The 24,456-nt window shown below is 47.6% G+C and overlaps 1 protein-coding gene across 2 annotated transcripts in view; it reads right to left on the bottom strand.

Moving 5' to 3' along the window:
- Positions 1-5,761: 5,761 nt before the first annotated feature.
- ABTB3 (ankyrin repeat and BTB domain containing 3) overlaps positions 5,762-24,456 on the bottom strand; it is a 350,217-nt gene continuing 331,522 nt past the window's right edge. For both annotated transcript variants that reach the window (XM_064379891.1, XM_064379892.1), the window contains 4 exons: positions 23,529-23,610; positions 15,789-15,857; positions 13,325-13,438; positions 5,762-7,884 (listed from right to left, as the gene is read on the bottom strand). In XM_064379891.1, the coding sequence (XP_064235961.1) occupies positions 7,675-7,884; positions 13,325-13,438; positions 15,789-15,857; positions 23,529-23,610 (475 nt within the window). In that variant the 3' untranslated portion in view covers positions 5,762-7,674. The remainder of the gene's footprint in view (positions 7,885-13,324; positions 13,439-15,788; positions 15,858-23,528; positions 23,611-24,456) is intronic.

The raw sequence follows: 24,456 nt of genomic DNA on the forward strand, positions 1-24,456 counted from the left end.
TCACAGGCAGGAAGTGTTCGAGATGAATCTCTGACCTCGACTCCACACCTTTGCTACTCAAAATGAGGTCCCTGGACCAGCAGCAGCAGCAGCAGCACCACTGGGACACTTGTTAAAAACAATGATTTCAAGCCCTACCCCAGCCCCACAGAGTCATTTTAACAAATTTGAGAAGCACTGCCCTATACCATCAGTGAGACATTTAGAAGTCGTCAGTTACAGAAAGACCTACTTCGGGAGCAGCCTGGACAGCATCGAATGACCTCATCTCTACAAAAAACAAAAAAATTAGCCAGGCGTAGCTCCCATCTGTGGTTACTCTGGAGGCTGAGGTGGGAGGATCGCTTGAGCCTGGGGAGATTGAGGCTGCAATGAGCTGTGACCATGCCACTGCACTTCAGCCTGAGTGACAGAAAGCCCCTGTTCCTCTCTGGTTAAAAGGTGAAGGGATGCTGGGGAATGCTACTCAGCAATGAAAAGGAACAAAACTCCACATGTGCAGCCTCCCCTTGAATGGGTCTCTGGGACATTCTGCCGAGTGTAAAAAGCCAATCTCGCCATTCGAGGTAGCTAACACCTGTAATCCCAGCACTTTGGGAGCCTGAGACAGTCAGATGGTTTGAACCCAGGAATTTGAGACCAGCCTGGGCAACATGGTGAGACCCTGTCTCTACAGAAAATTTAAAAAAAATTAATTTGGTAGTGGTGGTACATGCCTGTGGTCCCGCTACTCAAGAGACTGAGATGGGAGGATTGCTTGAGCCCGGGAGTTTGATACCAGCTTGGAACATGGTAAAACCCTCATCTCTACCAAAATAAATAAATAAATAAAAATTGCATGGTGGCTCATGTCTGTGATCCCATCTACTTGGGAGTCTAGTTCAGGAGCGTCCTGGACAACATAGTGTGATCTCATCACTACAAAATTTAAAAAAAATTAAAAAAATTAGCCAGGCATGGAGGCTCCCACCTGTGGCTACTCTGAGTTGGAAGGATTCTTGAGCCTGGGAGGCAAAGGCTGGAGTGAGCTGAAATCACACTACTGCACTCCAGCCAGTGCAACAGAATGAGTTCCTGTGTCCAAAAAAAAGAAAATAAAAGAACACCAATCTCCAAAGGCCACTTACTATATGGTCTCATTTACATAACATTCTTGAAATGACGAAACTCTAGAGATGGTAAACAGATTAGTGGTTGCCAGGGCCAGAGTCATTAGAAAGGGTAGCATTAGGGAGACCTTTGCGGTGAGGGAAGAGTGACTGTGGTGGTGGGTTCACGAATCCACACGTGACGAGATGTCACGGAACCACACACCCACATTGTCGATGTCAGCTTCCTGGTTTGGTTATTGTACTAGATTTATCTAAGATGTCACCATCGGGTAACTCTGTACTATCTCTGTAACTTCCTGCAAATCTGTAATTGTTTCAAAATAAAAAGTAAAAAAAAGAGAAAAAAACACCCAAACCAAAGAGGAGATGCTAAGTAGTCATGTAGCAATGATCTAGTGAGATGCCATCTTCATAAGACAGTTGAAGCCTCATTCTAAGGCTCGTATCTGGTTTCCTGCCGGAAGCCTGTTTTGCTGAAGGCATCACTGTACACTAAGGTCCCTTTTGTAAAATCCTCCTGAATGCAATCTAGAATGTTCTATCACATGAAATGATAAGGAGAGTGTGACAGGTTCCAGTCTAGGCCCACAGGACATCAACTCACAAGGAGTTGAGGAAACGGGTCCAGATGGAAAAGAAGCCTCACCAAGGTCACCCAGGTAGCAGACGGCGGATTCAGGGTCGGCGGGGAGACGTGGTGCCCAGCACAGTGCCCCTCTGTTGTACCCATCAGCCTCTTCCCCAGAGGTTTCCAATAGCATTAAAATTCAGAACTCATCTGAAGGTTAACTCCGAAAAGCAACATCCAAAGAACGTATCAGTGACATCAGGGCATCTCTTCTAATTGCCTATTCACGCAGACAGATTGTCTTTTCAGATTCAGGGCTAAACTTGGAGATGTGTCCTTTCACAGGGCACTCGTTATCTGCCTGCCTCATCAGTGATGGGAACTAAAGCGCAATGTGATTGCTGAGTATGAGTTCTATTTTTTTTCTGCCAAGCAGGAAGTTCAAAATCTGTTGAGTTATTTTTAAAGAGGGTGGAAAAAATAGGCATCATAGCAGCCTCTGCAATGGCCCTGGCCAAAGGCACGTGCTGTTTTTTTCAAGGCATTGGCCAGGCTGGGAGGAACGGAGGTGACGTGAAGTTCCACCAGGGAGGTTTCTTGATGGAGGGATGGGGGATGAGTGTCCACACACTCAAGTGGCAGCACAGGGCATACGGGCTTGCCTGATAACTTGATGATGACAGCAATCTCAGATTTTTCTAAGTGACATCTAGCAGTTTGTTTCATTTAGGGGTTTGTGGCTACCCTCTCCTTCTCCACAGAACCGTGGTCCTCAAGCCCCGAGCTGAGACTTGGCTCTGGCAGGTCTAGGCCCTGCTCAGTCATTTGTGGGGTCTTGGACCTTAGACACACACCACGGGAGTCTTGTGTCATCCAAGTCACACACGTGAATCTCACATTCCTGTGTAGACAATGAATTTGGAAGAGTGAATCCCTGCAACTCTAATCTTTTGAAAATATGTTTATACAAAAGGAAATGCAGGTGTACTCGGCTTCCATTTGCAAACATTTCTTGATTACTGACTTTGTGTGAAGCACTGTGCTAGGAACTAGAATCATAAAAGAGCTCCATTTGGGGGGAATTTCCCTATATGCCTCGGAATAAGTAGCAAAACCCTAGAGAATCACAAATCGCCATGGGAACTGCTGCTGTAGAAAGTTCTAGAAATGAAGGTAAAGTCATTGGCCTTTCTTTCCTTGTATGAATCATCAGTTTCTCTTTCCTTCCTTTCTCCTTCCTTCTGCTTCCTTCTTAGAAGTTTAAAAATGCCCTTTGCCTGCTACTAACGGTGTGGGACTTGTACAAAATATCTTTTTTAATCCTCCCGACAACACTATTCACTAGTTATGGTGTTTTGTTTTTTTTTTTTTTTGAGAGGAGTCTTGCTCTGTGGCCCAGGCTGGAGTGCAGTGGCACAATCCTGGTTTACTGCAAACTCTGCCTTCCAGGTTCAAGCGATTCTCCTGCCTCAGCCTCCCTGAGTACCTGGGATTGCAGATACCCACTACCATACCCCATTAATTCTTTTTAGTAGAGATGGGGTTTTGCCACGTTGGCCAGGCTGGTCTTGAACTCCTGACCTCAAGTAATCTGCCCACCTTGGCCTCCCAAAGTGTTGGGATTACAGGAGTGAGCCACAGCAGCTGGCCACTAGTTATAGTTAAACCCATTTTTTTTTTTTTGTAAGAGGAAGGTGAAAACTAGGCAGAGTAAGTAACTTGTCCAAAGTCTCAAAGCTACTCAGGGGTTGGATCCATTTGGAACAGGGTTTTCAGGCCTGTGCTGGAGTCCAAGGCTCAGCAACCAGCACTGCCAACAGCAGGTGCTCAGTAGGTGTCTCTCTGAATGGAACCCTCATGTGGAGAAGCCCAGGAAACTGCTGGCCATGGAGGCTGTGTAGGGGCCAGGCAGAAAGAACTAGAAGTGGGAGGATGTGAGCTCTTCTGCGGCTACTCATTCATCTGTGACTCAAGGTGGCAGATGCAAGGTGGGGGTGGAGAGAGGTGGGCACTGAATTTTGAAGCCAGAGGACCCAAGACTGGTGAAATAGATTTTCTCAAAGAACACTTTATCCACACAGCCCAATGCTAGCAAAACACTGTGTGATGAAAGTCGTGTTATGACAACATGCAGTTGGATAGCACTTTTTGCCTGGGGCTTTCCAGGAAGAAACAATGTGGGATCCAAAAGCAGAATCGCAGAACGGGGAACACAGAACAAAGGCAGAATCACAGAAACTCAGGGTGGAGGAGGTCCCAGAGGTCCTCGTCCAGCCCCACCCTATGCCTGACTGCACGGTTTCTGCTTGGGCATCTCCGTGATGGGAGCTCACATCCTGATCTTCATTTTGAGTGGATGCTCCTCCTTTTGAGGAGAATGAATGATATCCAGGGATGGTATATGTAAGACCAATGGCCATGGGGTGGGCGCAGAAGCTAAGTTGGTGTCCTCGTGTAGCTGCACATACACACTCCTTCCAGTGTCCCACTGCAAATGGAAGGGGCGGAGGGAACTTGTGGCAGGCAGCTCCCCGCTCCCCACTTTCCTCCACACCCTACGATGCTAAGGGGCCCTTGTACGGGCTTTGCTGAGGCCTGAATGTCAAAGACACCTGTCAGGTAAACGGCAAATGCAGTAGCATGCACTTTATTATTCTAAAAGCAATAAATCAAATGCCTACTCACCCTGAGGCTACACTGAGGGTGACACACAGTCAAAAATAAACCGACTTTCTGTTTCCTTGCCTGACTCACAGTTCTGGCCCCGGGCACTTGGTTGCTTCCTAAAGAAGAAACAGACCTGGATTGCTCAACAGGTTTGGGCCATCATTTCCGGGAGGTGGGGTGATATGAGCTCTTTACCAGGCCTCACTGACCCAGGTCTTCCAGGCTGTCTGGGCCTCGCCCCCAACCTGCTTGTAAGCTTTTGTGGATTAGCCAGGGGTATTCATCTCCACACACGCCTGCGTTGGGCCCAGGCTGGGTCAGGAGCCGCAGCAGAGCCACGGGGGACTTGGGTTTGTGCTAACCTACCCTATGTTAGCCTGACAGACTCCATCTTGCTGAGAGCCAGATAGACTCCACCTTAACCTCCGCCTCACCCCTCCCACCATTTCCCCCTTGAGTGCATACCTGGGTCATGCTACTGTGCTGGGCTATGCCGTGCTTAGAACTATAGAGGCACATAACCATTGTAACCATATCCTGCCTGACAAGCCCACTTGCTGTTGTGAATACCCCCTTGATTGACTGTATGGCGAGTACCGAATACCCACCTTGGTAACCAGCAATCATGGGAACCACTTGTGTATAATCTCCTTGGTAATCAACAATCATGGGAATCTCCTGCCTCCTGGTTACCAGCCTCCTTATCTAACTTGCTTGTTCCGCTTCTGTAAACTCAGCTTCAGCTAGACTCCCCCTCCCCTATCTTAAGCAACGTATAAAAAGGAATCAAGCCCCTTCCTTGGGGCTGAGAGATCTTTGAGCGTGAGCTGACTCTCCGTCACTGGCAATAAAGAACTCCTGATTCAATCTCAGAGTGTGGCGCTTTTCCTTACAACTTACTTGGTTACAACAGTTTGACCTCAGCAATGGTGACACCCAAGAAGAGCAATGCCTGTCCCTCCGTAACCCCCACCCCCATCCCATAATGCTGCCACCATCCCCTAGCATCTGCCCATGCCGGTCCTTGGTGGGGGCATGCCACGTGGAGATAACTTGACTTTCTCATCTCCCCATCCTCAAAAAGTGTCATCAAGACACACAAGTGACAGCCAGAACTCCACCCTCTGCAGGCAAGGGTTAGGCATAGGTGTTATGGCAGTGGCCCAGGCGGCACCACCCGTAGCTTCTCTGCTGATGGGAGAAAGATCCAAGGGCCTCGCTCAGAAGTGTATGCCACATGGGGACCAGGGCTTGGTTGCCACACCGCCAGGAACATCTGTCTTTCCTCTAGCATCTTCATTTCCCTCGGCTTTTTCTGCAGGGCCACATTTTCCAATCTCTTCACTGAGTGAAGTTCTCAGGCTTGAACTATTGGGATAAAGAGCTCACTCAAAGCACACAAATGATGCACGGCCTGGGAAAATCGTTTCTTTTAATGACAGAGAAAGCACACCAGACGATAACAGAAGCCCCATTGGGAGTTGCCACTGTACAAATCAATGCCTGGAGGCCCTGAACTAGCATTAGACATTCACAGGGAAGTCAGCTGAGGTTAAGGAAACATCCACGCAGCATCTCTGAGGATACAGAAGAGGGAGGAGGAAGGTGACAGCCACAACGCACGTGCTGTGTATCTGTAGCTTGAACTCTTCTTCAGGCAGTCCTTTTTTTCCTTCCATATTGGATGGTAGTGGGTTGGGGGAGGTTTGCGAATGACATGTGGAAGAGAGGCCCCATGTATCAGCCTCGCAGAAGAGCCAATACTGTAGGCAGAGGTGGCCCGGATGCTCCACAGGCCACGCCCATGAAGCTGTGGGACATCAGTCCTCTGAACAATGGTTCAGGGAGCTCGAACAACAGAAGAACAGTGGCTCCTTCACAATCTGGGGTCTGACGCAACTTCCTGAAGGCATGCTAGGAAATAGGTTTATCCACAAAACTTGGTCATCCCCTAGGGTAAAAGTCATTCTCCTAGTTTTCACTGAAGGTATCTAGGTTTCAAATTAAAGAACGAGAAGAAAGGCTGCAACTGAAAAGTTATCTCGAATATTGTGGCACTTCACCAATCTCTTTTGCTTATAATATACGGCAGAGCCAACGAAACCCTGTTGATATAAACTTTCATTATAATAATCCTATACTGTACACTCTCAGAATACGGAAAGAATCCATCCTATCGTACGTTTCATCTTTAAAAATAATCTAACATAGTCATACTCTCTGGCTAGTAACAAACTATTAACATCTTCTGAGAATACAGAGAAAACTCTGGGATTAATAGTAGATTCTCTGACAGCGTGCTGCCCCCCTCCCCCCAATTCAGCATCATCTATGAACACATTTCTGCAAAAGCATCCCCAAATCATCTGTAATTAGGAAAAGAAATGGATATGTTGGTTTCACCAAATGGACTTTTAGCTAGAAATGATGGAACATTTTTACCTTGGCAAAAATGAAGCACAAACGTAACATTTCACAGGTTTGGGCCCATGCAAATGCATGTTATGTGCGGGTGTTTTATTCTCACCCCGAAACCACGATTAGCATGCAGGTTGTTTTCAACTACTGAATTAGAGATACTTATTGGCAGTGCACCTCTTTTGTGTAATCATCATCACTAAGGCAAGATTATTTCAACTTGTATAGAATATCAGCAGTATCTTATCAGATGCATGTGTACACAGTATGGACCTGTGACTTACTATTTTAAAAAAAAAGAAAAAAAATCTCAAAACACAGATCCCTAAACACAATTTAGTTGAAAATGAATTGTTAAGCTTTTAGAAATATATTTTAAACTACAAGACTGCCCTGTTTTTGTTTTTAACGAACATTTTAAAAAGTTCCCACCCCTAAAAATTTGCCAAATTATTTCCTCGTTATGGGTCACAGCCTCACCAATTTGCTACCATGGCTGATACTCACTGAAACACAACTACCAAGGTCCTTAATGTGTAATACAATCTCTTCAGGGCTGGTACGGTTAAGTCCTCCAACTGCTAACCTGGAACCTGAGTGACCTGTAAAAGGCCTCAATCCATTCATTCGATGGCGGTCCCCGGCAGTGGGTATTCAATGGTGCTAGGGGTGCTTTCAGCTGGGGTTAGCTTGGTTGTCTAGTTGCCCGTTAAGCTCTGGACCCAGCCTATCTGATCTGCAGACCAGTGGAAAGTCCTTTGTTTTTCAACAGGAACACGTGGGAGCAGCAGAGGCAGCTCCTTGGCCCAGCCAAAAACAGATGCCAGGTGGAATTGTCTGTGTTCATGTAAAGCCAACGTGGCAGGAGAACTGGAAAGTTCCCGGGAAGCATTCGCTGCACTGGGCATTTCATACCACGGAACCCTTGGAAGATGACAAGTGGATGGACTGAATTCTGATGGCCAACGTCCTCTGTAAGTCCTGGAGCACATCCTGGCCCGTCCCTTCACCATTTTTGTCATACAGGAGCTGCTTGAATGCTTCGTTTTCGATGAGGACCATCATGTTTTTGAGAAAGTAGCCTTCACAATATGCTGAGAGCTCCGTGACTCCAAGAAACTGTGGAGAGTGGAGAGGAAGTGGGAGATGGTTATGATTCTGCCAAGCACCTTTCAGATTATGCCTTCAGATCTAATGATGGCATGCACCTGCTAAGGAAGACTGGCTGCAGAATGTCTCCGATTCCCCAACACACACCTGTGGGGTGTGACTTTGCAGCTCACCCTATCAAAGGGCCGGAGACCGTTCCTCTGCTCCTTGGCCTTGTGCCAATCAAATCAATTCTCTGGGCCTAAGTCTTCCAAGTTACAAAAGCAAGGGGGTGGACTACAGGGGTATCATGCTCTGCTGTGCCATTTAGGACAGGGACACATGAAGTCATTCTGCGGTCTCCAAGAGGTTTATAAAGCTTGATGAAGTTTATCAGTGAGTGAGCTAGTTATCCCACAAATGTCCATATGGATGCACAGAATCCTGGAGCTGGGAGAGATCTTAGCAATCCTTTCATTCCTTTTTTTTTTTTTTTTGAGACAGGGTCTCACTCTGTTGCTTAGGCTGCAGTGCAGTGGCATGATCTCGCCTCACTATGACCTCCACCTTCTGGGTTCAAGTGATTCTCCTGCCTCAGCCTCCTGAGTAGCTGAGATTACAGGTGTGCACCACCAATCCAGCTGATTTTTGTATTTTTAGTAGAGACTGAGTTTCACTGTGTTGATCAGGATGGTCTCGAACTCCTGACCTCAAGTGATCTGCCTGCCTTGGCCTCCCAATGTGCTGGGATTATAGGCCTGAACCACTGCATCCAGATTAGGAATCTTTTCATTCTTTCAACATGAATCCTGCTCTTACAATCACAGAGTACAAGGCTTCCTGGTACAGGTGGGGAAACTGAGGCTCGGAGTTGCCTATCTCTGATTCTGAGGACACAGTAAGCACCCCCCACCAGCACACCTGGCATTTGCTTTGTAGATGAGTGTCATTCAGCACAAGTTAGTGTAAGTGAAAAATAAAAGGATATATACCTACATTTATAATATTTGATAGTATTTATTGAATGATGACTGTATACCAGCCACTGGTCTATCGCCACACAACTAATTAATAACAGAACTAAGACTGGCACTCTCATTCCCTAGAACAGTGGTTGGCAAACTATAGGCCTGCAGGCCAAATCTGGTGGTTTATAAAAACCACCTGTTTTTATAAAGTTTTATTAGAATACAGCCTTACCATTCATTTACATATTATCCGACTGCTTTTTGCAAAATTGAGTAAGTACAAAGCCAACTGTGTGGTCTGGAAAGTTGGAAATGTTTATCTGGCCCTTTACAGAACATGTCTGCTGACACTCGTCCTAGACTATAATTTTTTCAAGGGCAGAGACCATATCTACTAATTTTTTTTTTTTTTTTTTTTTGAGACTGAGTCTCACTCTGTGGCTCAGGCTGGAGTATGGTGGTGTGATCTCTGTTTATGGCAGCCTTGACCTCCTGAGCTCAGGTGACCCTCCTGCCTCAGCTTTCTGAGTGGCTGGGACTAGAGGTACGTGCCACCATGCTGAGTTATGTGTGTATTTTTTTTTATTTTTATAGAGACAGGGTTTCACTATGTTACCCAGGCTGGTCTCAAACTCCTGGCCTCAAGTGATCCTCCCACCTCGGCCTCCCAAAGTGCTGGGATTATAGGCATGATCCATCATGCCCTGCTCCTTTAATTTCTTATATTCTGATGAATAGAGCTCCTAGCAAATACTGGCTACTCAATAAACACTAGTGAATAAATCCTTTGGTTTCCAAACCTGTGTTCTTCCCATGATGATGCAGTGTTGAGCTTACCCACAACAGCTGAGATTCAATATGATGAACAAGCTTGTTCTTTTTCTCAAATTAAGAGACACCCTGAAAGGGCCACCAGAAGCTCCAGGGCCTCTTTTCATGACTGAATAGCTTGTGACAGGTTTACCAGGAAAAAAGAGATGGCTGCATTTGTGGAACGAGTTTCTCCTCCGTATACAATTCCACGGCTGTCTCAAACGGTTAGATGTAGTACAGAGGTAATATTGCCAAGGTCCTCCTGCCATTTGGAACGTGGCTCTTAGCATCTAAATGCCTGTATTTCCTGGAGTTACAAACGTGGGTGGAAGCAGTGCACAGAAAGGGCAGGGGGCAGCTGGCATTGCCCTGCCCTCCACGTGACTATCACAAAGGGCAGGTATTTCTCTTGGAAACAATCCAGGTATTGGCCTGGGAGGCTGAGGCTGAGCTGGTTGTGTGTGTGTGTGTAAGAGGCAGTTTTTCTGCCATATGTGTTCTGTGCCTCTATTCCCAGCCGGGGCTCCATTGCATCAGGCTCCATTATTAAATCACGAGACGTGCTACAGAAGCTGCTTGCCAAAGAGGCTGAAAAAATTAAGATGGGATTGTGAAACAGAGGCCTCGCTGCCAAGGTGGGAGGCCACTGTGGATGCCAGGTTCACTGGGCAATTTGAGTGACCATGGTCAGGGAGGAGGGCAGAGGACCACTAGGCTAATCAGGCTTTCTGTCTTGGCGGGGAGGGGGACGGGGAGGGGGAGCTCTCTTCTGCAAAGTCATCAGTTTAAGATCGAAAAAAAAAGATGCCTGTGTCCTGAGAAACCAGATTTTGGTATAATCCTCATTTAACTAGAACACCAAGTGTATGTGTGTTTATGTGTGTACAACGTAGACTGATTACACTTTTTGATTTGCTGATAGCCAATCAGAAAATCTTCAGTATCAAGGATTATTGAAAATATTTCCAACATTTATTAAGCTGGACAGTAAACACAGGGTTAAGAACCTGTGCTTTGGAGTGAGACAAACCTGAGTTGAAAAATCTCAGTACTACAATTCTGGGAATATACCCCAAATAACCGAAAGCAGGAATTTCAGGTCAGGCATGGTGGCTCACATCTGTAATCTCAACACTTTGGGAGGCCGAGGCTGGTGGATCACCTGAGGTCAGGAGTTCAAGACCAGCCTGGCCAGCATGGCGAGAGTCTGTCTCTACTAAAAATACAAAAGTTAGCCAGGTGTGGTGGCATGTGCCTGTGGTCCCAGCTACTCAGGAGGCTGAGGCAGGAGAATCACTTGAACCTGGGAGGCGAAGGTTACAGTGAGCCGAGATCATGTCACTGCACTCCAGCCTATGTGACAGAGCAAGACTGTCTCAAAAAAAAAAAAAAAAAAAAGCAGGGATTTGAACAGTTATTTATATACCCATGTTCACGGCAACGTTATTCACAATAACCAAAAAGTGGAGGCAACCAAAGTGTCTACTGATAGATGAGTCAATAAACAAAATATGGCATGTACATACAATGGAATATTATTCAGCCTTTAAGAGGAAATCCTGATGCGTGCTACAATATGGGTGAACCTTGCGGACATCACGGCAAGAGAAATAAGTCAGTCACAAATACTATATGATTCCACCTACATGACATCCCTTGAGTAGTCAAATTCATAGAGACAGGAAGTAGAATGGTGAATAGCAGGGCCTGGGGGAGGGGAGGAATGAGGATTTAGTGTTTAAAAGGTAAAGTTTCAGTTTAGAAAGATGAAAAAATTCGATGGATGGATGGTAGTGTTGGTTGCGGCACAATTGGAATGTACTTAATGCCACTGAACTGCACATTTACACATGGTTAAAGTGGCAAATTCTATGTCACGTACATTTTACCATAATAAAAAAAAAGCTCATTCCTAGCTGCGTGACCTTAAGCAAGTCACTTCACCTCTCTGTGCTTCAGTCTCCTTATGATGACGTGGGACTAGTGATAGCATTTACCTAAAAGGGTTGTCGTGAAGATTAAAAGAGATAACGCAACAAGGTTGTTAGCACAGGTGCCTGCACATTAAAAGGGCTCACTGAATGCTGTCTAAGACAAGCAAGCAGCATCTCACATGCAGTCTGATTTTTCACAAGCAATAGCAGCGTCATGCACGTGCAGTGCCACTGTCCAGAGCTGTGTGTGATATGGAATCATGTGTACTGGGTTTCACTTATACAAAAGAGGAAATTTTTAAACTACTAAAAAAAAAATAAAAATAAAATAAAATAAACCAACTCCTTGTTTTGGCAGGGCACAGTGGCTCACACCTGTAATCCCAGCACTTTGGGAGGCTGAGGTGGGTGAATCACCTGAGGTCAGGAGTTCCAGATCAGCTTGGCCAACATGGTGAAAACCCGTCTCTACTAAAAATACAGAAAAATTAGCCGGGTGTGGTGGCATGCGCCTGTTAATCCCAGCTACTCAGGAGGCTGAGGCAGGAGAATCGCTTGAACCCGGGAGGCAGAGGTTGCAGTGAGCCTAGATTGCACCATTGCACTTAAGCCTGGGCAACAAGAGTGAAACTCCATCCCAAAAAAGAAAAAAAAAAAAAACTACTCATCTTAACTGGTTTTATTGTTTCTTCCTGCAACTGTTAATCCCCACTGTGCTCAGCACATGGAACAAGATGCAATGGGGCCTGGACAAAGTATTTTACTTCTCCTGGGCCCAGTCTTCCCACTGATGAAATGAATTGGATGAAATCAGAGGTTCCTGAAAACTGGAGTGAAGACTGGTCTGAGGGCTGATGTCACTCTAGCAGCTTGTTAAAAATATAGACTTCTGGGCTCTCTGAAGGGATATTGCTGAGGTTAGTAGGGCGGGGGGACTACACTGGCATTCAAAACGCTCCCCCAGGTGATTCTAATTAGTAGCCAGGTGTTGGGTCCACCTGATAAATAAGCAGATGCCAAAGACTTCAGCAGTGCTTACAGCCTGTTCTCAACCTTGGCCACATCTGAGGATCACCTGGGAAGCTTTGAAAGATATCTTTTCCCAGGTTCTACTCCTGGAGGCTGATTTAATTAGCCTGTGATAGGTTCCAGGCATAGGGAGTTTAAGTGAGTCCCCAGGGGATTCTAACACGCAGCAGGCATTGAGAACAATTCTGGAAGGGTGTTGACTTCTGAGCATGCATTAGAATCAGCTGGAGGGCGTGCAAAGCCACAGGTGGCTGGGCCCCACTCAAGTTCCTGATTCAGTAGATCTGAAGTACGGCCTGAAAATGTACCTTTCTGACAAGTTCCCTGACTGCTGGATTGGAGACCCACTGTTCTAGAACCTTACAAACTGTCGCTTAGACCAGCAGCAGAGACATCACCTGGGAGCTTGTTAGAAAAGCCAAACAGGGCCCATCCCAGCCTGTGGAATCCGAGTCTGCGATGTGAGTCGTATGTACATGAGAGTTTGAGAAGTACTGTTTGAGAACTCTGCCTTTGAAACTTCTGTGATCCTACCTTCCTTGTTCTTCAAGGGAGGTGAAAGGCATCTTTTCTAGAGCAGGAAGCAGACTTTGGAAGAGGCCAGCAGCTTAGCACTGAGAGAACTGGCCCAGCACTTGGTCTCTGCCCTGCCTGTGTTTGCCAAGGAAAAGCCTCCCCAGCTTCAGCGCTCCAGTGCACGCACTACACGAGTATGAGATTGATTACCTTGGCATGGTTGTAAATATCCACACAGTTGTCGGTATTGATGCTTTTCGCGCAGATAATCTCACAGTGTCGCTGCAAAGCCTCCAGCTGGAAAAACTTCGCAGCAGACAGAAGCTAAAAACCACAGAAAGAGTCTGTTAGAGGCTGGGAGATGGCTGGGAAGGAGGTAACAGTGAACTACAGTGGTGAGACAGTCTTCATCCTCATCTTCCACAGCAGCGTCACGGGTAGGGGGAGGGAAATAATGCATAAAGGTAACACTGCAGGAAGAGGACAAAGATAGGACTCCACTGTGGGTGAAGATGGGGGAGGGGAGGGCCAAGCGTACCCAGTTCACACCCATTACAACAGGATATCAAACCCAAATGCCCCAAATTGTTATGTCCAGAATAAGGATGAAAATCAGGGTATTATCAGCAAGATGGAAATCAAGGTGGCTCACTCCCTCTGTTGTCTGGGTCTCCACTCAGGTGTCACCTCCTCAGGGGAGCCTCCCTCCATCCCGTCCGTCCTCCATGCCCTGTCTCACTCCTCACAGTCACAGCACCCCAGATGTGACATCGTGTCTGCCTCCCTCGCTAGAACCCAGGAGGGCAGGGATCTTTGTCGGTTTTCATCACTGCTGTACTGGGAGATGCTCGACAGATGTGTGTTGACGGAACCACCGGCTTCCGACTTCCGGCTTCCGGGAGGGGAAGGAAGAGCCAAGAGCAATAGTTCCAACGACTGCTTTTGGGGATGGGGACTGGAGGGAGGGCAGGGTGGGCCTGGGCAGCTGCTTTGTATTCAAAGCTCTTCTGTATGATTGAAATGATTTAAATGTACATTTTTAAAATTTTTAGTTAAAATTATTTTTATTTTTGTTAAGGCTAGACAAATGAAACAGTGAGAGTGGAGAAGGAACAAAGAAATCCATAACTGTTGTGATCAATTAGCTGTAAACAGGAGGGTGCAGCGGCTCATGCCTGCAATCCCAACGCTTTGGGAGGCTGAGGTCATGAATTCGAGATCAGTCTGGCCAACATGGTGAAACCCCATCTCTACTAAAAATACAAAAAATTAGCTGGGCGTGGTGGCGGGCACCTGTAATCCCAGCTACTCAGGAGGCTGAGGCAGGAGAATCACTTGAACCAGGGAGGCAGGGGTTGCAGTGAGCAGAGATTGCACCACTGCATTCCAGCCTGGGTGACAGAGTGACACTTTGTCTCAAAAAAAAAAAAAAGTAGTTGTAAACACCACTGCACTTTTGTTTACAAAAGAGCCCACATCCTTGAGACTAAAATGGTCAGAGGAGTAGTCCAGGGAGACAAGAGAGTAACTGTGTCTGTCTGTGTGTGTGGAGGTGGGGATAGAGTGACCACGGACGGTTTCACAGAGTAAGAAGAAAAGGATAAACGGGCCATACAGTGAACACATAGTCCTAATGGCAATCACTGTGTGCCAGGCACTGTTCTAAGCAACTGAGCAATTTTTTAAGATCATCTAAAACACCCAATGAGGTAGATAGTTATCCCGTTTTATGGGTGAGGAAACTGAGGATGAGAGGTTAAATAACTCGTCCACAGTCACACAGCTCAGAAGCGGCAGAGTCTGGATTTGACTAGTCTGGCCCGGCACCCGTGTTTTAACCACTGTGTGGGGTCTCCTCTTCAATAGCTGATTGTGTCCTGACATCTGTCATCAGCCACAATCCTGGCTCTTTTGATGAGGATTAATTGGGGGTGATTTTTGGCTTCTGTTTCAAGCTTCCAGTTTCGATTAGGAAAATGAACAAGATTTCCACTTCTGGCAAAGAACGGGGAAATCTTGGCTTTGGACAAAACGGGGGCAGAAGCATGGCTCCTGGACATGCAGGGCTAGAACTGGTGGAATTACAAGAGTTAGACAGGGGGAGGGGGAGAGTGAAGGAAGCAGGCGTGGGCTGCGTGACTGTGGGACGCTCTGTCTGAGGAAAGCCGAGCGGAGACTGTAATCTGCCCTCAGCTTCTGCGTCTTGGAAGAATGATGGACAGTGTTGTGATTTGAGGGGTGTTTTTAGGGAATCTAATTCTTTTATAAATAACAAGGGAGAAGACATCATCTAGGATATTTCCTGATTATGTCACTATTAGAGCCTCAGCTGTGCCCAGAGCTACAGCTAGCCTCAGACTTTTCAAATTCCTTACCTTCCCTGCCCTCCTGCCACCAATGCCAGTTAAAATTGGGTTTCACTCAGCAGCTACTGAAAGCAGTCGGGCAAGCAAACACACTAGCACCCCAGCCTGCCAGGGAAGGGCTCTGATGAGAAGCACTTCCTGTCTGAGAGGACGAAGGCGTCAGGAAGGAACAAGAGCTCCAAGCCTTCATCCAAATGAAAACCCAACACAGGTCCTTCCTGACACTGCCATGCACGCTGGTGACCCAAGTTTACAGAGGTGCCACCCAACGGGACCCATGACAGGCAACACCACGAGGAACCCCTTACCTCCATGATCTCATTGTTTTTAATGAGCAGCGACTCTGGGCCGCCGTAGTAGAGATATTGCATAACCAGCTGGAAGAAAACACACAGAGAAGAGTGTTAACGGCAAAGATGCATCATCTTAAAACCATTTGGTGGATGTCCCTAACTTAGGCTAGTTCCTGAGACCTCTAGGACATCCATTCCAAAACGCTGCCCATTTCCAAGTCGCCAGTGACCAAGAGCTCACTACTTCAAGGAGGGAAGACTGCCCCATTTTGAACAGTTTCATCTATCAGATAGTTTGTTCTGATACCATGCTGAAACTTGGCCCCAGATAGCTTCCCACCCCCAGTTCCATGCCCACTCCCAAGACCAAACTAAACAGCCCTAAGCTGCTGCTCCTCATGATGGCTTTTCTGTCTCTGCATAATCATGGGGTCCTCTCCCACCTCCCACCCCAGTCGTGCTGCCCGGAACTGCTGCACACGTGGCGTGGCTTAAAGAACCTGCACCAGAGGGTCATTCCCCTGCCAACATGGCCCAGTTTGACTCAAAGCTTCCTGCTGAAGTCCCAGAGGGTGACTCTGGGATGCCACAGGGCCACCTGCTCCTTATTACAATGCGACGTGCTCCAGGATGAAGCCAGGAGGGATCTGGGGTTTCTGGGGATCACCGATGATATAAATGGTCCAGGCCAGGCTGTTCTTTATTCATGTGACTCATGATGCCCAAACAGCAGGCCAAGTTTCCAGAGCTTTGCAAACTGGTATCCCTTGAATGGAATGGGGCCCAGGGATGTATCTGACTTTGCTATCTTATCTTACCTACGACAACTGGGTGTTAATTTTTTAGGTGGTATGTACGCTCTCCAGTTTGTCCCAGTCTCCTCTACTTCCTAATGTCTTTTTTTTTTTTAAAAGACGGAATCTCACTCTGTCACCCAGGCTGGAGTGCAGTGGTGCAATCACAGCTCACTGCAACCTCTACCTCCTGGGTTCAAGTGATTCTCCTTCCTCAGCCCCAAGTAACTGGGACTACAGGCGCACACCACCATGCCCGCCTAGTTTTTTGTATTTTAGTAGAGGCAGGGTTTCACTGTGTTGTCCAGGCTGGTCTCAAACTACTGACCTCAGGCAATCTGCCAGCCTTGGCCTCCCAAAGTGCTAGGATTAGAGGCATGAACTACCGCTCCTGGCCCCTATTGTCTTCTACCTGCATACCCGACAAACTCACTTTACCTCTCTGGCTCTAGGGCAGCTGTATGGGCCAAATCTACAGACTGGTTACCTCCCGTTTTTGGGTACTTGTAAAATGAGCCTGGACTGGGCTGTCCTCTATGGTCCCTTCACGCTGAGAGTCCATGACCACTATGAGACACTGATGACGTGCAATGAGCCTGCAGTTGGGCTGCCTCCATTTCTGACCCGGCTCTGCCACTTAACAGCTGGGGGACCTGAGTTAAGTTAGACTCAGTTTCACGTGTGGAGTGAGGATAATGTTACCTGCCTCATGGAACTGTGACGAAGACTAAATGAGTCACTGCATAGAACAGGCCTAGCAGGGCCTTGGCGCACAGCAAGCGCTCTGCAAATGTCAGCTCTTTAATTTTCTCTGAGGCTGAAAAATCTTTTCCCATGTTTCTGCTGCATGCTGCCTGGTTTTCACCCAGGCCATCTGAAAGCCTTTGCAACTGGTCTCAAACTGCTTTTTGCATGTGTGTTTAAGTTGTTTTTAAAATGCTGTTTACAGCTTTATTGAAATTCTTATTTATCATTATTATTTTAGAAATGGTCTCATTCTGTCACTCAGGCTGTAGTGCAGAGGTGTGGTCACAGCTCACTGTAACCTCAAACTCCTGGGCTCAAGCAATCCCTTTACCTCAGCCTCCCAATTGCTAGGACTACAGGCACACAGCACTGTGCCGGGCTAATATTTTATTTATTTTTAATGTGAGACAGGGTCTCACTCTGTCACCCATGAAGTGCAGTGGTGCGATCATAGCTCACCACAAACTCTGCCTCCCAGGCTCAAGCAATCCTTCCACCTCAGCCTCCTGAGTAGCTGTGACTACAGGTGCGCGGCACCATACCTGGTTAATATTTGTATTTTTTGTAGAGACAGGTTTTCACTATGTTTCTCAGGCTGGTCTTGAACTCTTGAGCTCAAGTGATCATCCTACCTCGGCCTTCAGAGCACTGGGATTACAGGTGTGAGCCCTCATGCCTGGCCAAAACTGCCCTTTATGCTCCAACCACTTGCTTGCATCAGAACCTCCCACCCTGTCTTCCAGTCCCGTGCTTTTGCCCACACTGTTCCCTCTGCTAGGACGCCCTCCCCTTCTTCTATCCACTGCGCTCTGCCTGCTCCTTCTGCATCTAGTAAGTGGTCGTCTGCTCGAGCCTCCTCAGCTCTCCGCCCTGCCCCAGGTCACCTCAGGCAATCCCTCTTCATCCTCGACTGCAGTGCTGATTCTCACTAGAGTCTGAGGGCACAAGCATGTCTTGCCCATGGCTGTGTCCCAGGGCCTGGCGCCCAGCAATCAAACAGCCTGCAGTGTGCACACTCCACCCGTAAACACGAATCCTCGCCTCTGTGTTTGAGTCTCCCATGTACTGACTTTGGGCTCCTGGGACCATCTGCTTGGCGGCGGCTGAGGCTTTGTGAAATAACACAGCATTGTTTACCCTTCCCTCTCCCACCCTGATGGGTCATAAGCATTTAAAATACCAAGTCAGCCAGTGCTGAGATCTGGCCTTATTAAAATCAATTTACTCTCCTAGCAGTTTTCATTTATAAAGGCTACACAAATAACAATACGAGCCATAATAATGACTGCCCTGAACATTTACAAAGCATTTCCCTAGCAGGTCAACTCATATATTCCAGGTGGCGCTGTGGACTTGAACGCTGCTCCTTGGCGGACAGAGATCCCCGGGCTAAGGGAATTTAAATTGGGCCGGCCTAGGCCTCCTTCAAACTCTGCCAGCACAGGCCTTTCTACAAGGGGGTGAAATGAACACTTATTAGGCCAAAGGGCCTGTTTCTGGAGTTGTTTTTCTTGGCAGCTGCCAACCTTCATGAAGCAGGGATTCAAATGGCGCCCACAGCCTCGAGGAGGACCCCCCCCAGCAGCCTCCAGGTGCAGTCTCAGCTGTGTCCGGCCTTTGCCTGCGTGTGATGTGAAACAGACTTTGGGGAGGAGACCCGAGGCAGCCTCATTTACTAAATTCCTCTGTCAGCTTGGAGAGAAGTGAGCCGGCCCCTTGGGGTCTCCTGCTGGGTCGCATTCAGCCCTCCTTGGTCTATTTCAAGCCACAAATGAGGCTTTTCTTCGTTTATGGGGAAAGGGCAGGCATGTGGAAACGTCCCCAGGGCCTGTTAAATCTTCCCTTCCCATTACAGTAACGTGAGGCTAATGTGGCCAGGAAACCTTCCCCAGTCAAAAGCAATTACAGGCCTCAGGATTCCTCCAGGACTGCCCTTTCCCATGGAGGTCTCCTTCGCTTGGCAAGCACTTACTGAGTGCCTATTACGAGCCAAGTTCTTATTACAGGAACCGCCCCAGTTCATCCCAGGCTTCACATTGTAAGCACCCGCTTCATGAGCGCTGCAGGGGCGGGGAGGGGGGGCGGCACACATTTTCCAGCTTCCAGCTCATGCTCCAAACGAATGGGCCAGAAGATTCTTTCCTCAGGGCTGGGTGAGTTTAGGGAGGGCCCAGGTGCCCACAGAAGGGAGGAAGTTAAGAGAACGGGTCTGGGAGTCAGCCAGGCCTCGGTTTAAACCTCAGCTCTGCTAGGAGCAGCAGTGGGAACCTGGGCCACTGACTCCGCCTCTCTGAGTACCTGCCTTCGTCTGTAAGGTGGGGATTACGGCTGCCTCGCAGGGCAGCTGGAAGGATGAAATGAGGTGAGGGGCAGAGACAGGTCCAGAGCAGCAGCAGCAGCAGCACCTGGGTTCTTGTTAGAAATGTGAATTCTGACATGGTACATATATACCATGGAATACTATACAGCCATAAAGAATGAGATCACGTCCTTTATGGCAACATGAATGGAGCTGGAGACCTGAACCAATCCATCTCACGCCTGTAATCCAGCTCCATCCCTGTACTGCACCCAGGTTCTCACTTAGAAGTGAGGGTACACATGGACGCAAAGAAGCAACAGTAGCCACCGGGGCCTACATCAGGGTAGAGGGTGGGAGGAGGGTGCTATGCTATGCTTATTCCCTGGGTGACAAAATAATCGGAACACCAAACACCCATGCCACGCAATTTATCTAACGAACTTGCACATGTGCCCCTGGAACTAAAAGTTAAAATGTAAATTTTTTTTTTTAAACATAAGAACATTTTTATGTTTTTTTTTTTTTTGAGACAGACTTTCACTTGTTACCCAGGCTGGAGTGCAATGGCGCGATCTCGGCTCACCGCAACCTCCGCCTCCTGGGTTTAGGCAATTCTCCTGCCTCAGCCTCTTGAGTAGCTGGGATTATAGGCATGCGCCACCGTGCCCAGCTAATTTTTTGTATTAGTAGAGACGGGGTTTCACCATGTCGACTAGGATGGTCTCGATCTCTTGACCTCGTGATCCACCCGCCTCGGCCTCCCAAAGTGCTGGGATTACAGGCTTGAGCCACCGCGCCCGGCCAGAACACTTTTATTTTAATCACTTAACACTTGTGTAGTATTCGATTTTGAGACTGAAACACTTGTTTCCCTTTCAACTGATTAGGAAACAGTCTGAGTTGGCAGAAGTTAATCCTCACATTGTTCAGCTAATGAGACAGAACATTTGAACATTGTTGTGTTCTCTTGTTAGTTTTCATCATTTATTGTATGGTCAATTTTTAAATCTCTGTATACCTTTCCCTAGTTTTTAAGTTATTGTTACCTAAAGTTAATGAATCCAGATTATATGCTCCTTATATAACATTAAAATAAATGCTTTGCCTTGCATTGTGGGATACAGGCAGAAGCTAGAATCAGGTTTTAGGATTCTGTCTGTAAATTTTCACACCTGCAGAATCAAACTCTGGGGTGGGGTCCAGGAGTCTGCATTTTAACACATCCTCTGTGTTTTAACAAGCACCCCACCCTTCTCCAGGTATTCTGAGAGCTGTGAATGTGTAAGAAATGCTGTAACTGACAGTACAGGTTCTCCAACCTGGCTGCACACTGGGATATTGGGAGGAGGTGGGGGAGACCTCAAAATGCCGATGCCTGGCCCCCAGCCCTAGATTCTGATTTAATTGGTCTGACTTATGGCCCGGGCATTGGGAATTGTCAAAGCTCCCAGGTGATTCTAATGTGCAGCTAAGGTTCAGAACCACTGGCTTCGAGCCTTACACATAGTGCCCAAGACATGAGAACTGTTCCTACTCTCAGCACATTCCCACGTAGAAAGGGTCTTCTAGAACAATGTCCCTGGCTTTGCTACCAGGCAGACTGGGTTCAAATCCTGGCTCCATCACTGACTAGAACTAAGACTTTGTGCATATCATTTAGGTTCTCTGGGCCTCAGTTTCTTCATCTATGAAAATGAATCCCAGCACTTTGGGAGGCCAACCAAGGTGGGTGAATTGGTTGAGCTCAGGAGTTTGAGACCAGCCTGGGCAACATGGCAAAACTCCATCTCTATAAAAAGTACAAAACTTAGCTGGGTGTGATGCAGCACTTCTGTAGTCCCAGCTACTCAGGAGGCTGAGGTGGGAGGATGACTTAGAGCCCGGGAGGTAGAGGTTGCCATGAGCCAAGATGGTGCCACGGTACACCAGCCTGGGCAACAGAGCCAGAGCCTCTCTCTCTCTCAAAAACAAACAAAAAAGGGAATAACAATCCAGATAACACGTGTAAGCACAGATCAGTGCCTCACTACTCATGGTTCCACAGACATTCCTTATCTCCCTCCAAAGCAAAGCCACGCTGCATGGAACCCAGCTTTCCAACCCAACAGCTGCCATTCAGGAAAGAGCTGTGACCACTTTGCTCTCAGTAGAAAATGGTGGGGAGTGCCTAGGGTGAGGGGACATGGGCACTTGGATGTCTGAAGTATGCCAACTCCCCAGGCCAACCTTGGGGTCCAGCCTCCTCACTACTCCCCTAACCTGAGGGGGACAGCTCACCCAGGCTTGTCTTTGGAAACTTTTTTTTTTTTTTTGAGATAGGGTCTTGTTCTGTTGCTCAGGCTGGAGTGCAGTCACACAATGATGGCTCACTGCGCCTTGCTTGACCTCTCAGGCTCCAGCGGTCCTCCAGCCTCAGCCTCCTGAGTAACTGGGAGTATAGGTGTGTGTGACCATGTCTGGATAATTTTTGTATTTTTAGCAGAGACAGGGTTTTACTGTGTTGCTCAGGCTTGTCTTGAACTCCTGGGCTTAAGTGATCCTCCCACCTCAGCCCATACTGCCTCCCAAAGTGCTGGGTTTACAGGCATGAGCCGCCGCACCTGGCCTGGAAACTTCTTTCATCCTTTCTCCAACCCCTAGCTGAAAGTAACCTATTCTACAGGGTCCTGTGCTTGGTGGGGAAGTGGTTTATCAGTTATGCCTTAAAACTGTAACAACCCACTTAGAAATTGCCATGATGCAGCACATGCCAAGTTGAAGGTTTTTTCATGTTGTCCCACTTGGTCTCTGCAAGAACCCGGGATGTGGAGGTGATAAAGAATAGCATGTTAAAGATGAGGAAACGGAGGCTCAGAGAAGCAGAGTGTCTTATCCATGGCCGTTCAGGAAGGGTTCCTTATTTTGAAGCTTTAATTATAACCAAAGAAGTGCATCTCTAATGGTGGAAATTCAGGTACCTCAACAGGTTTTAGGGGATAGTGGGGGTATGGGCATGGTGCCTTCCTGGCAGCTCTCTAAACAGCAGGACCTGGGGGACCAGAGTCACTGGTGGAGGGAAGAACTTTTCCTGGCACGGTTGCATTCGAGGCCCACATTCGCTCTAATGTGTCTTTTTAGCCTCCAATATGCCTTAAGGCCCAGCTGGAGGGACTATTCATCACTTTCCCTCAGAAACACCCCAAGACGTTCTACTTCTGTGCCTCTGCTTATGCTGTTTCTCCCCCTGCAATACTCTCTCTCTCCTGTCAGCCAGATAAGGAAACTGAGCCTCAGAGTAGTTGGATAATTTGTCCAGAGTCATTCAGGAGGTATTGATTTTAAACGAGGGACTCCTGGAATGCAGCTCTGTCCTTCAAAGCCCAGATCTGGACCCTCCCCTCATGTCGCCGGGCTCAATCAAAGTGTTGGGACTCCGCACACGCTGTTCTCTTTGCCTGGAATGTTCTAACCCGCTTTCTTGAGCCCTAACCTTCCTGAGCCTCACCAGCTTCTCAGCTTTGGATGTTTTGGCTCGTAAGACCTCATCCAGGAGGTCGTCTTCACTTTCCCTGGTCTGAGTTGCTGCAGCACGTTTGCTTGTTCCTCTTGTGTCCCCTACTGTATACTGTAATTGACGAACTACTCAGTCACTGCCTCCCGCCTGCCAGACTCTGAGTTCCCACAAGAGGACATACTTTATCCTGTGTCCCCAGCCCTTAGCTCAGTGTCAGGCATAGCAGGCACTCAGTTAATGCTGCAGGGATGAATGGATGGAAATGGAAGGGGCGCTGTGAGGCGGGGCCAGGAGTTCTGGAGACTGACAGCTCATTCTAAGGACTTCTCCAAGAGGCCAGTCCTCAGGCTGAGGATCTGAGGCAACCACCTGTGCCCTGTGCCCACCAGCACAGAGTCCAGGCCACACCAGGGGCTCACCTGAAAGATGGAGTATTTCACATAACCGATCTCTATGCAGGTGCTGTCATTTGTCGGCTTGCTGGAGAGGAGTGCTTTGAACCTGAACAAGGACATAAAAAAAGAGATAAAGACTCACACAAAAATCCATGGCTTGCAAAAAACTTAGCTCTCCTGACAACAGAAATACCTTGTTTCTTCCCCTGCAACTTGGAAATATAGCAGTGGTATATCCTTACATTTCTTAATTTAAACCCTCCTATTATACCATAATCTAATTTGAAGTTAAAACTTTAAAGTTAAAAACCAGTGTTTTAAACAATAACATTCTTTCTCAAACTGGCGATTGGAAAAGAATGAATGCCTGTAAAACCCCATCCCTCTTTCAGGGCCAGTCACATGGCCGCCATCTTCCTGGCATCTTTCCTGAGCCTAGGGCTGTGGCTTCACTCCCTCCCCTCTGGTGCCCATGGAACATGCTTTGCTCCGTGAGGGCAGGGACTTCAGTGGTTCCTGCTACATCCCCACAGCCTGTCCCTGTAGGAACCTGACATATCATAGATATGTAATCAATGTTTGTTGATTACCTAATCCTCTCCCTTATGACTTTGTCTTGGGGTTTCTTTCTTTTTTTAGGATGGAGTCTCACTCTTGTCACCCAGGCTGAAGTGCAGTGGCACAATCTTAGCTCACTGCAACCTCCGCCTCCAGGGTTCAAGCGATTCTTCTGCCTCAGCCTCCTGAGTAGCAGGGATTACAGGTGCTAATTTTTGTACTTTCAGTCGAGATGGGGTTTCACCATGTCGGCCAGGCTGATCTTGAACTCCTGACCTCATGTGATCCGCCCACCTCAGCCTCCCAAAGTGTGGGGATTATAGGTGTGAGCCACCGTGCCCAGCCCTGTCTTGGGTTTTCAATGCACTTTCCTGCCCATTAACTAAAAGCTCTT

This window comes from Aotus nancymaae, unplaced genomic scaffold, assembly GCF_030222135.1.
Source record: "Aotus nancymaae isolate 86718 unplaced genomic scaffold, 86718_ANA_hifiasm-v0.15.2.pri h1tg000021l, whole genome shotgun sequence".
NCBI classification, from domain to species: Eukaryota; Metazoa; Chordata; class Mammalia; order Primates; family Aotidae; genus Aotus; species Aotus nancymaae.